General features: G+C 39.6%; 1 protein-coding gene across 2 annotated transcripts in view; it reads left to right on the forward strand.

Moving 5' to 3' along the window:
• itpr2 (inositol 1,4,5-trisphosphate receptor, type 2) overlaps positions 1–8313 on the forward strand; it is a 58797-nt gene extending 50484 nt beyond the window's left edge. For both annotated transcript variants that reach the window (XM_017423025.3, XM_017423024.3), the window contains exons 56-57: positions 4127–4288; positions 7207–8313. In XM_017423025.3, the coding sequence (XP_017278514.1) occupies positions 4127–4288; positions 7207–7287 (243 nt within the window). In that variant the 3' untranslated portion in view covers positions 7288–8313. The remainder of the gene's footprint in view (positions 1–4126; positions 4289–7206) is intronic.
• Positions 8314–13340: the final 5027 nt, after the last annotated feature.

Below are 13340 nucleotides of genomic sequence, written 5' to 3' on the forward strand. Positions count from 1 at the left end.
GGCTGTGTTTTTAACGTTAAGTGATGGCTAAAGACAGATTCTCCTTAATGAGATATTGTTCAGCTATTTCCTCTTCATAAACTACACACTGACTGTTCGGGACAAATAGTTTGAGGGCTTGACTTCTGATAAATTTCAGGTTATGTAACCTCTAAATGTCTGAATCTCTGACGTGCTGGAATATCATTAACAGTCCAGTTGAAATTTAACCTAAATTTCTGGTTTTAGACATGTTAAATAAGTAATAGATGTCTATGTGGAACTAATTTACCAAAAATAAATTTATTATTTCTTCCGTAATAAGTCAAGTTTACAAAGTGATCACCGCTCACGTCTAGAAGCAGGCGAAGGTTTCATTGAGCTGCATTTTGCTAACAGCCCCAGAACAGAATAAGCAGAGGAAGATAGTATTTAAAAAACAAAGCATGGTTGGTTCAGAACAACACTCAGAAGTTTGCAGTCCTGCCTGTTTGATTTAAATCAGCTGTGCAGGAAAAGCTTGGCGGTCGCTGTGATCACAGACAGCTGCAGTGGAGGGAGACGAGAGGTGCTGTACGGCAAGAAGTTGCATCAGGAAATCTTTGAAAGGTTCTGTGGCAAACCATTTGTATATTTATTCAATATCTCTGATGTCAAAATGTCTTCAGCCCATTGAGAAGCTAAGTTTGAGCGTTTTACTTTTTATATATTTTATATTTTAACATCAGGAGATGTTATTCAGTTCTTTGATGCGTCTTATTTTGCTTCACGTCCAAGTCAAATTATCTGAAGCAAATAATCCTCGGTTTTTGGTTAATTTTATTACTTTTTTAAATAGTTTTTAAAGAAACGACTTTTTGATGTTTATCAAACTTTCTGTTTAACTCATGGCCTGTAGTTTACTGTTTACAATTCAGATTGGATAAAAAACACAGTAAAAAATGTTTTTGTTTTTGTTTTTTTTTTAGTTTTGGATTTTATTTTATAGTAAAGTTAGTAATTTATATTTTCCCCCTTGCTATACGGGACCTGCTACCTTTAACCCTCCCTGCTAAAGGGTGGTTTGTTTATTAGTCTCTGTATTTTGGATAGTTATTGTCTGTTAAATAAAATTGCTTTTAGCATTCTTTCTTTTTTCTGTTGGGCCAAACCCCTGACCCTCATACTTCTTGTTAAAATAATTACACATGGTGGAAATTAGGAATACTCTTTCTATCTAAAAGAGAATGTAAATTAATTTAAGATCATAAAACCATCAAGTGTTGAGTGTTTTAGAGAACTACTTGTTTTAAGACAGAGAAATCCAAATTGTATCAATACTGCACAAGAGAAAGAAGGTTTTTACAAAGTTGTTTAAGGTGTGAGTTAAAGAATAATAACTTTCCATGACAAACTCCTAATTTCCTGCAGGAGTACTGGAGGTCAATGCTATGCCACCATGACAAACAACATGGATACAATACATCCACGTATGTCTTAGCTGAATTTAGGATGTGAAAGTTAGGTCATTCCGACCTTTTTGTCTTTAAAACATTCTTCTGTTCTAACTACCACATATAATTCAATTTAATCACAGTTTATGGATAAATATATCGAAATATAATCTGGAAAACCATAGAAATTCATGCCATGCTGACTAATATTACCTAAAGGGAGAAAATATAAAATGAAAAGTAAGCGTCTGAGCACAAAACCTTGTGGAACGCCAAGACAAATTGAGTAAGATTCGTCATTTCGATCAACAAATTTATCAGATAAAAATAGCTTAGCTTGATATGTTTTCAGTCAACTCAAAAAAGACAAACATGTTTTAGCCTCTGAAAGAAAACCGTGCAATCAATTGGATCTAAAGCAGCTTTGAGATCTAAGGGTTTGACACGGATCATTAAGTGCATCTTGTCTTCTGTTCACTGGTGCCATTTCTGTGCTACAATCTGAACATCCTGAAGCTGATTATTTTTAAAATACAGGAGTAATTTAATCTAGGTTTATGACTGGCTTGGATTCCCGAATCAAGGGTTGATTTATTTAGTAGAAATTGGTTTACAACCACCTTAAAAGGCTCGCAGTAAGAAGCCTGTCAGTCTTATGTTCTGCTCATTCAAAATGAAAGTTTTAGGTGGTTTTACGTAATTATTTATTTAGTGAGAATACAATCCAATATTTTCTGTAAGTGAATGAGAATTTGAAGCAATAAAACCAGCAGTTATTGAGAAGGTGCAACCAGTAAGTTATTTTCAGCAGTGGCTGAGGAGCAGAAGAAGAAGAGTTTCTGTAAACTCCTGCTCAGTGATGTGATCAATGAAAAAACTCTGAAGCCTGACTCGTTCAGACAGGAGAGCCGAGCCAAGTCCACTGACGAGCAGCAGGAGATTAGTGGGATTGTTCAGATTTTTTTTTGTTTTTTTTTCTAAGGGCAATAACTCTCCAACCAGTGCAAGTGACTTCATGCAAGAAGAATATTCACATCTGTGAGATTATAATCCATCAGTTCTGGATGATTTTAATCGAGCATCGAATGGCGCTCAGCTCCAGAGACGTCTCTGACCTCACAGAGCTGTCATTGTGTGTCTCTCCCCCCCCCCCCCCATCTTTTTAAACCGTAAGAAAGGAAAGTGTTCATTTTTTCATCATCCCCTCCATGCCAGAGGCCCCAATTAGCCCTGCATTTTTGGGCAATAGCTTACAGTAAGACTCTATTCATACTGTTGAGTCCAAAAGACTGAAAACAGCTAAAAATTAAAGTCAGAAAGTGACAGACCTGTTTAATACTTAGATGACCGAAACGGATAGATCTATAGTACGTCTTTATTTAAAACTTTGGCATTCTAGCTGGAAGGGTGATGCGCATTCCTCCAATGAATGCTACTTTAGTTTTAGTGTGTTTTTAACTCTGAGTTACTGACTTTGCAGCAACTTCCTGTTTTGTGTGAAGACCCTGTACCCAAGTCTTGAAGTCAACGTTTTATAATAAAACGGTGATTGCTGCTGCTCGTCTGATTCCAATTAGGTTTTTTTTTTTGCTTTTTTGATGAAATTTATGATTAGTTTTAATCAGTGTTTTGTTCCTTTTGATGAATGAGCGAAAGCATATTAGGTCAGAGCAATTATTGTCTCTCTCACTAAAAGGAGATAAACCCCCAGGAGTCAGAGAAAGAAAAACAAAGACATATCTTCATCCTGTCTGTGACCGAACTGCCTTCACCTTTTATCCTCGTCGTCTCGCGCTCTTCGTCGTTCCATCCATCACCGCAGTCTATTCTTATATAAGAGTAGGTGGGAGCACACCTCGCTCGCTGCTCCCAGTGGACCTAATGTGGTGCCAGTCAAATCACGCTATCAGCACCTTGTAAATGATTTTTATCAGAAGAACTGACAAAGGAATATTACATAAGATCAGCTGGTGGCAGCCCGTCTCTGCGAAACCTATCTCACTTTGCACAGGAGTATACAAGTTGTAAAACGCATTTTCGCTTTCCATGCAGATGCTCGGCAACATTACACACACCCACACATGTGCAAACGCAGACGCACATAAGCCCCGTTACATAATTCCATAGGTTTATTTTGCACCGTTTTTCGAAAGCTTTGCTGCAGATGTTCGCTTCCGTTCACCGCACTTCTGGAGGGGGGAAAAAATGGATAATTAAGTAAACATTTCGCATGTGAGCACGTCCCCTATAAGTAACACTATAGCTCCAGTCAGGCTGCTGATGGGTGACAGTGACTCATCCACACATCAACAATGTGTTTATGGAGTGGGTGAGAATTGAAATGCCAGTTACTGTTCATTTAGTGTATAACTGTGATGTGCAGTAACCAGGAGACGGCGGAGCGGCGTTAAAAATTCTCCACCGTCGAGCACAAAACAGAGAGCAGCCTCCATACTGATGAGATGATTAATGTTAAACCTTCACGCCCGTCTCCGCTCTCCACCACCTCTCTGTTTACTCTTCTCCCGCAGGATGGTTTTAGCACCGTAACACTCCCTGCATGTCTATGCAAATCTTTGAGCATCAGTGTTGCTGCCATCTCTGTGATCCCATTTAGTCAACTTTTATTTATTTATTTATTTTTTTTCTCCTACTTTTTGTTATTCCCTTCACTCCCCCCNTGACTCTCTCATGTCTGACCTTGCTTCCTGCAGGAGAAGAATCTGGACTGGTTCCCTCGTATGAGAGCCATGTCTCTGGTGAGCAGCGAGGGAGACAACGAGCAGAATGAGATGCGAAGCCTGCAGGAGAAACTGGAAAGCACCGTCATTCTGGTGTCTCAGCTCTCAGGCCAGCTGTCTGAGCTCAAAGAACAGGTACAGCGGCCGTTTAGCTTGTCGTCGCTCCTTCCGAAGGCAAAACGGCGATATTTTTGCACGTGTCTGTCTGTTAGCAAAATATCTCATAAATTACTGGATGAATTTTAATGAAACTTGCAGAAAGTAATCCTTGAATGTACATCAACAACTGATTAACTTTTGTAACGAATCCAATTAAAGATGGCCACCCCAGCCAGCTGAGCCTAGAAAACACAGAAGTGGACAGACTTGATGTTGGGGTAGCTGAGAGTCATTCACATCACACACTCTGAGCGTGACATCTCACATGAGCATCAAGTTATTTTGAAAGCTTTGACCAAAACGGCTACAGCTGACATTCCTCAAAACAAGATGATCCAAATCTAAAACTCTGGCTCAGTTGATATTCATTCCTTTCATTTTGTTTCGTTTTAAAAAATATTTTAATATTTGTTATTCAGTAGCTTGCACCACATACGGGCTGAACTCCATGTGCTCCCTGACAGTGAGGCTTTCTTTTTTTTTTTTTTTTTTTATGACCAAAAGGTCACACACAGCAGACTGATTCAGCAGAGTCTCTTTGCTGTAAATCTCTGTTCTGAGCCAAGTATCGGCTCGGTCAGACCTCAGACGCCACTGAATGAACCGCCACAGGTAACTCTGGCGTAAGCAGTGAACGCAGCTGAGAGCCGCCTGTGAGCCTCTGGCTCTTTGGATGACTAGCTCCGCTGCTCCAGTGTGACTGATCACTCCCATCACCTGCCTCCTCTGCATGTGATTCCAGTCACAGGCCCGTCCTTGTTCCCCTTCTGCCAGATGTGCAAAAACAGCTCCTGCTGAGGGAGCATCACACTCCAGTAAACAAAACGACATTCTCTGTTGACCTCGGCGAGCCGCAGAGGCGGGAGCAGCGCCCTGCTGCCTGGGACCCCTCATATAACCCCTTTTAACAACCAACTTCAGCTGCTGTCAAAGTGCCCTTGAGCAAAAACCCCATTGCATTTTTTTATGGCCCTCTGCCAAATGCAGAGGCAGAGTGATCATGTTTTTGCACATGTCTGTGTGTGTTTGTTTGTTTATAACGTATATAACTGGATTTGCATCTTCAATTATTTTAGTTTTATATAGTCCAATTAAATGTATTAATTCAAAAACCTTAGGAGTCACGGTAATTCTGACCCTTCTCATCATAACATGATCTTAGTTTACCAATCTGGTATAAAAGATGGTGGGTGACATGCATTCTTTCATGAAATGCCAGGCCTGTTGGGGTTGTCACCAGAAACGGCTGATTAAATTTTCAGGTGATCATGACCCTGACAGGACTATGTTTTACTGACACTATGGCCTCGGCGGAGGATTGGGCTCCGAGTTAAGTCTGCTTTCGTGGATACATGAACTCTTCTTCTACATGAGGTTTTCTGCAGTGTGCTAATAGAAAGCTGTGTTATTAGAAGTCTCATTGTTCAGCTTTCGTGGTAAAACACAGTTTTTTGCACTCTCCAGAAGAGGTGGATGTGTTTATGCAGAAACTTGTGAGGCCTGACTGCAGCTCTGCCCTCCGCGCTCTGAAATGTCTTGAAGGGAAATTCTTTCTGCAGCTCCAGCCCTCATCTCAACCTCTGCTGATCTCAACACACTTACAGCCAACGTGTGTGTGTGTGTGTGTGTGTGCACTGCTCTATGGCTGCACACCCCACTGTATTTACCATTACTGCAAAGACCAGACATAATCAGTACCCACAACCTAAAGATTTTCAATCTTAACTCAGCTGCTGGGTGATTTAATAAACTCAATCATGCAGAAAATCAGCACTCACTGTAAAAGAGTCACCTGATTCGTTGTGGCTACAGTTCTGTCTTATGAAGTTATTCTACTTTTGTACCATAGAAAGTTATTTGCATTAAAACTGTAAAAGAATTTTTGATCCTTTATTCACTGAACATTAAAGGCAGAAGTCTTTGTCCAGATTAGGCTAATGACAAAGGAGTGCCAGTTTTTTTTTTATTGTTTTTCAGGCTATAAAAGAAAACAACCCTCTCTCAAAAACGCTAACCTGGTGTGAAAGAACACTACATTACTACACTTATTTTCTGTTTTACTACACATATATGAATGTAGACCGTTATAAACCAGTGGTGCTGAGGCTGCTGAATGTATCTGTCCACCTGCTCAGAGCATCTAGTCGGTCAAAGATTTACTGAACTCCTGGTTTACTGATGCATTCAGCAACCTTGGCACCACCAGCATAAACACGGACTATCTGTGCTCAGCTCACACACACACGTGCGTAGAAACACGAACGTTGTTCAGCTGAGAAAACAGAAACAAACTAAACAAACAGACTCACGCAAAAGTGTAGAGGTTTAATATTAGCTAATGGAACGCTCTTCCCACCGGGATGTTGTTTTTAAGAAAGAGTTGGTTTATAAGCCTGAAAAATTCTAAAAATGAGGTCCTCGTTTCTCCATACTCTGTTCTCTACACTCCTATGATCAGTTCACGCTCAGGGTACGACTCTCAGCTACTACCACGCCAACTTTAAGCTTAGTATTTGAAAAATTGACTGAGTTGTGACCCATTTTGTGTTTGATAAGCTTGCTAAGCTGTCCTGAATGTCCAAAAGTCTGTTCAGTTCAGATGTTTAAGGACACATCAACCATCAATATGAGAACAAGACTGTGCAGAATTTGTTTTTTGCTTTTTGATCAGACTAAATAAATGTTTACTCGGATGTGCTTTTACCTGCGCTTTAAGTTCAAATGAGCAGATTCTCCCTCTGGAATGCTGTAATTACACGCGGGTTTGTGGGAATGGTGTGTTTTGCATGACAAAGTGCCCACTAGAACAGTAATGGTGCAAACACGAGTGTTTGCTTTGTGAAAAATTAAAATCCACTCCGGCCTGACTGGTTTCCTTTCCGTCTCTTCCACAGATGACGGAACAGAGGAAGAACAAGCAGAGACTTGGCTTTCTGGGTCCTCCTCAGGCCAACCAGCACATGTCAGCACACTGAAACCAGACACTGGTGCAAAAACAGACTTTAGCCTTAAGAACAATTCCTGATGCTCACCTACAATTACTGATACTACAAGTGACCAGCAAGTGTTGATGCAATTATTATTATTTTTTTTACATAATGCCTTTTTATATGACACAAACACTGCCTTACTGGATACTAAATGTGCCAGATGTGCCCACTTAGCTGCGTGATGCGTGATTGTTCCAGGGCTCTGTTCACACTGTGGTGCTCGTGTGCCTGACAGCGGTGCAGGGAAACGTTAGGGAAACTGTTTCGTCCTGTCCAGCCTGTCCAGCCTGCAGACAGCCGGTCTTCGCTGTCCTCCACAGTCCGGAGGCAGACCACGGCGCTGCAGAGGTCAAACTCCAGGAGCTCCGAGATCAAGTATTCTCCCCCTGGCCTTTTTTTTTTTTTAGATTTCTGTTTGTATTTATGAGAATGTTTTCTGTGCAGAACTGGAGTATTATTTTTTTGTCCTGGTGTACTTGCTAATGTTTTATACACCGGGCATTCCGATGGCTGTTAGTGCACTTTTTTTTTTTTAAAAGGGAAAAAGTTAAAGTTGTAACTGGACATGTTGGTTTGTTTGGGATATCAAATATTAAAATGCTTTGTTTGGTGTTCAGGAATGCACTCACTGCACCTCTTCTATTGCTTTTTACTCATTTTAAAACTATGGAAGTAATAAAAATGTGAATTAAAAAACATTAACCTGTGTAAGACTTACTTTGAAATTTCCTTATACTGGTGAATAGTTTAGTTTTTTTTTTTTTGATAATGTCTGCTAACAATGTAATATTTATTAAAAATGCTCACATCCTAATGTCTCTTGGTAAATTTGTGAACTTCTCGGACTGCGGTTGATTTCTGAGTCGGATCTTATGATTGAAAACTTGCTCAAATGAGTGCATGACTTTGATTGTGATTGTTGTTTGACACTTTGTTAATACATCATGTATAAAAGATGCATTTTATGTGGTCAGATGTTATAATAAATTTGTAAGAAGAGTCAGCAGCTTTTGAGCAGAGTTTGCCTCAGTTCTTCCAGATATCGTAAGGTAGGAGTCCCCAAATTCATACCGCGGTCCAGACCCAAATGAAACTGATTACCGTAATTCATTTTAGGCAGCGCAGCTTAAGTAGCATTTATGGTAATTCTTTTTAGACTGTGCATCTTTTCCCACATTTACGGAAAGTTCCTTTAAGATACTTTAGCTTAGACCAGGGGTCTCCAATTCTGGTCCTCGAGGGCCACCGTCCTGCATGTTTTCCTTGTTTCTCTGCTCCAACACACCTGATTCAGAGGTTAAATTACCTCTTCATGTTCTGCAGAAGCCTGTTACTCACACATTGATTCAAATCAGGTGTGTTGGAGCAGAGAAAGAAGTAAAACATGCAGGATAGTGGTCTTCGGGGACCAGGATTGGAGACCACTAGGCTTAGACAGTGCAACTTTCCTGAAATTTACTGTAATTCGTCTGAGGTGGCTCATCTTTTCCCTCATTTATGGTAATTCACTTTAGGCAGTGCAGCTTTTCTGTCATTCACGGTAATTCCCACTTGGGCTGCAGTTTTTCTTTGCTTCTCTGCAGTGAGAAGCTGTCTGCCCACAGAGAAGTGCAGACCTGAAAAGACAATATGATGTTGATTGAAGAAACCGAACTTCGCTGTGACCAAAAGAGAATTTAAATATATTTATTCTGGACCTTTGCTAGAGAAAAATGTCTTTTGGCGAACCTCCCTGAGTTTATCTGAAGAAGTATTATTTACGCAGATCACCTCTGGCCCACCCCTCACACACAGACTGGGTTAACTTGCACTTCTACTTATCCATGAAGGAAACAGACCAGTGGGGGAAAAAAAAGAGGGTTTCTTCTTTTACACAGAAACATATTTTAGTTTATGCAGCACAAGCAGACCAATTTTCAAAGCAAAATATGTTCATGTTGTCGCTGCTCTGCTGTTTAGTCCTGACATTTCATTGCTGTTTAATAGCCAGTGTGATGCACAGACTGCAGACTTTACTTCATTCTTCACATCAATCATTCTATGAAAGCTGTTTTCCACTGTGATTTGAGAAAGTCAAGTTTATCTAATAAAGTATAAAAACTTTTTTATTGAATGTGACATTTTATTGTCAGTAACTGGATATTCCAGTCATTGAAGAGGAGTGGACCATCATTCCAGAGGCCACATTCAACAACCTGATTAGCTCTGAGTGAAGGAGATGTGTAGCACTGCGTTAGGCAAATCCGATCCCACCAGATACTGACCCGGACCCTCCAGGACAGTAAAAGTAAAGATTTTAGAGTGGCCTTTTATTGTGGCCCGCCTAAGGCACACCTGTGCAATAATCATGTTGTGTAATCAGCATCTTGATATGCCACACCTGTGAGGTGGATGGATTATCTCTGCAAAGGAGAAGTGCTCACTAACACAGATCTGTAAACAATATTTAACAGAAAAGGGCCTGTTGTGTACAGAAAAAGTCTTAGATCTTTAAGTTCAGCTCATGAAAAATGGGAGCAAAAACGAAAGTGTTGAGTTTATGTTTTTGCTCAGTGTGAATACAGAGGCTGCAAAAAAAAACAACAACCTGAAACCAGGGCGGAGGTTCACCTTCCAGTAGGACGTCAACCTGAAACATCCGACCAGAGCTACAGAGGATTGGTTTATATCAAAGCAAATTCATGGGTTAGAATGGTTTGGTCAAAGTCCAGACCTGTGCCAAGACTTGAACATTGCCTTCCATCCAATCTGACTGAGCTTCAGGTAAATTGAAAAGAAAAATAGGCAAAATTTTTAATTTTCTACATGTGATCCTGGTAGAAACAAACCTCTAAAGCAGGGGTGGGCATTCCTGGTCCTCTAGGGCCACTATCCTGCATGTTTTCCTTGTTTCCCTGCTCCAACACACCTGATTCAGAGGTTAAATTACCTCTTCATGTTCTGCAGAAGCCTGTTAATCACTCATTGATTCAAATCAGGTGTGATGGAGCAGAGAAACAAGTAAAACATGCAGGATGGTGGCTTTCAAGGACCAGAATTGGAGACCCCTGCTCTAAAGACTTGCAGCTGGAATTGCTGTGGTTCTACAAAGTAATGGCTCAGGGGCTGAATACAAATGTGAACCCCACTTTTCAGATATATGTTTGTAAAAAATTTGAAAAAAAAAAACGTGTCATTTTTCTTATACTTCACAATTATGCTTTACTTTGTGTTGGTCTATCATAAATAATCTCAATAAAGTTTTTGAGTTATGTGGTTACAACAAGACAAAAGTACAACACGTATAAAATCTGTTCAAAGCAGTGTAGGCTATCAGCTTCTTACTGAAAGTCTTATGAACTGTGAATAAATCAAATCCGAGAATGTTTGTGTTCCACGTTTGAGGTGGTGAACTAATCGCAGAAAGCAAACTGGTGTTTTATCCCGTCCTGTCATTTACCCTCTGCTGAGAGGACCATCCGTCTTGGCTTTTCGTGTTTTGTTTACGCTGGCAGTCCTGCATTTAGTCCTGCTGCCGGTGACAGCCATTAAAATTAGTTCACGCAGTGCCATAATGGTGAGCAGCTGTCACTGCACAGACTCCAGGGCTAAAGTGCAGCATTACTGGAATGTGTTGCACTCAGACGGGGAACAGAGGGAGTGGATAATATCAGCACCGTCATTACTGTCTGGCAAAAGTCTCATTGCCATATTGTGACACTCCTGTCGGCTATATCCTGTTAAATTTTTACATTTTTTTTCACCTGCGAGAGAAAGAAAGAAAAAATATGAAAGGTCAGCTTCGTTTCAGCCTCTCGGTGGGGTATTAAACGCATGTGAGCAGTGAATGATTTACTTTATGAACACAACCTTGGACACATTTGGATTATTTTTGAATAAACCACAGTCGAAGGTCACACAGTTAGCCTTTTGGTATTCTGCGGAGAGAGTGAGGCATTTCTTTACCTGTAAAGTGTTGAAAAAGACACTCTGAGGAAACATTTGTGCTCAAATGAACTTTAAATTGTGTTTTTATCAACCTAAGATGCTGTGAGTTTAACAAAGTTGCAACTAAAGTTTTGATTTGATCTCTGTGTTTCCCATAAAGACTCACTAATATCAAACATTTCATCTGCTGTAGTTTTTCTTTCTTTGTTTGTTTTGAAAGATCAACTAACTTAACCAAAAGCTGAAGAGAAGGGTGAACGTCTCCTCCTCGAGTATCATTTTTTTATAAATAAACCTGCCCCCATGATGACTGGCATGTGACTTCCTGTGTCTGAGCTTTGTGGTCACACGAGGAACTGACATCATAACACAAAATAAGCACATGAGAACCCCAAAGAGGTCTGCCCCGTGTCACACACTCCTGTTCGCCGAAATGAATCTTTCGCTTGTTGTAAATGGTCTGAAATGTTTCTGAAGTCATGTGCTGCTGTCAAAGTAACATCTGATAAATGCACCTGGGTAATGGGGCTGTGTAAAAGTTTTAAACCACCTTTAATGTCTCCAAGGAGCCAGACTTCCTTGTTTATCGCCCGCCGCCGACAGACACGAGTGGACGGTGATGTTTTTTGCTCCTGTCTGTGCGAAAAGATCAGACCAAAATATCACATGAACTACTGGATGAATTTTATTGAACCTTTCAGAAAAACAACCCTTAGATACATGTGTACAACTATGGGGCGCCATTTGTAAAGGAGCTTGTGCTAAAAATTCATGCCTAAATTTTGTCACATTTAGCTTCTGCTAAAAATTCATGCCTAAATTTTGTCACATTTAGCTTCAAACACTGTTTAAAATTGTAATGTTGATTTTCTGATGTCACTTTTTACAACATTTAGCTAGTTACATGTAATTGTTACAGCTACATACTAAATATAAATCTAAATGCTAAATGTTAAATCTAAATGTTAAATGTTAAATCTAAATGTTGTAAAAAGTGACATCAGAAAATCAACACTACATTTTTAAACAGTGTTTGAAGCTAAATGTGACAAAATTTAGGCATGAATTTTTAGCAGAAGCTAAATGTGACAAAATTTAGGCATGAATTTTTAGCACAAGCTCCTTTACAAACGGCGCCCCATATACAACTGATTAACATTTGGAGTCAACCCAATTCAAGATGGCCACCACAGCCAACTCTCATTAGAAACACATGGGTGGTTATATTTCTGTCAGTTTTACAAATATTGTACAAGATTTTGGTGTGCTGGTAGCTGAGAGTCATTCACGACTCATAATCCAAGTGCTACTTAGTGCGCACTCTTTAACATTAACTACTGGAGTCAACCCAGTCTGTCTGTTAGCAAAATATCTCCTGAACCACTACATGGATTCAACATTAACCAAGACAAAAATGGCTGCAACTCAGTCAGCTTTACAGATACTGAGTTATATTTTGATGTGGTTGTAGGTAAGCACAACATGATATGTGTGACATCTTGCGATATCAGCAGCGAATGAACAGCATCTAAAAGTTGTGCCTTTAAAAAACAGGAAAAAAATCCAGCAAAAACCTGACAGATGCATCTTCAGTTAATCGTTGACTGAATGTCAAGTTTTCAGCCAATAGCTCTTTGGAAATCACTTTTTGTTATATTTGTAAAACCGTGTTATTGTTGGTATTTATTATAGATTCAGCTGAACAAATTGTGTCTTTGTGACAGGCTGCTGGTAACAGAGTGCCAAAAAAAAAAAAAATTTTTAAAAATGGATTTTTTTTTTTTGATAAACTGTGTCGACACAACGCTGGTTCTGCTCTTGAGTTTGGAGCCTTTTAATGCCTGAATGAGTCATAGGTCAGAGTGAAAGTGTTGAACAAACAAAAGACGGTCATCTAAAAAGAAAAAATGATCACTGACTGGGCGAAAAATCAGTGAAAAAAAACAACCAGTCCATAAAAACAAAAATACCACCAGAAAGAAAAAAATTACAAAAAGCCTGACTCATTGGAAGCACAATATAAAGAAATGCTGAATGGCTCAGAACTTTTGCACAGTAAATATATATATATATATATATATATATATATATATATATATATATATATATAT

The sequence above is a fragment of the Kryptolebias marmoratus genome, linkage group LG11, assembly GCF_001649575.2.
Source record: "Kryptolebias marmoratus isolate JLee-2015 linkage group LG11, ASM164957v2, whole genome shotgun sequence".
Taxonomy (NCBI): Eukaryota; Metazoa; Chordata; class Actinopteri; order Cyprinodontiformes; family Rivulidae; genus Kryptolebias; species Kryptolebias marmoratus.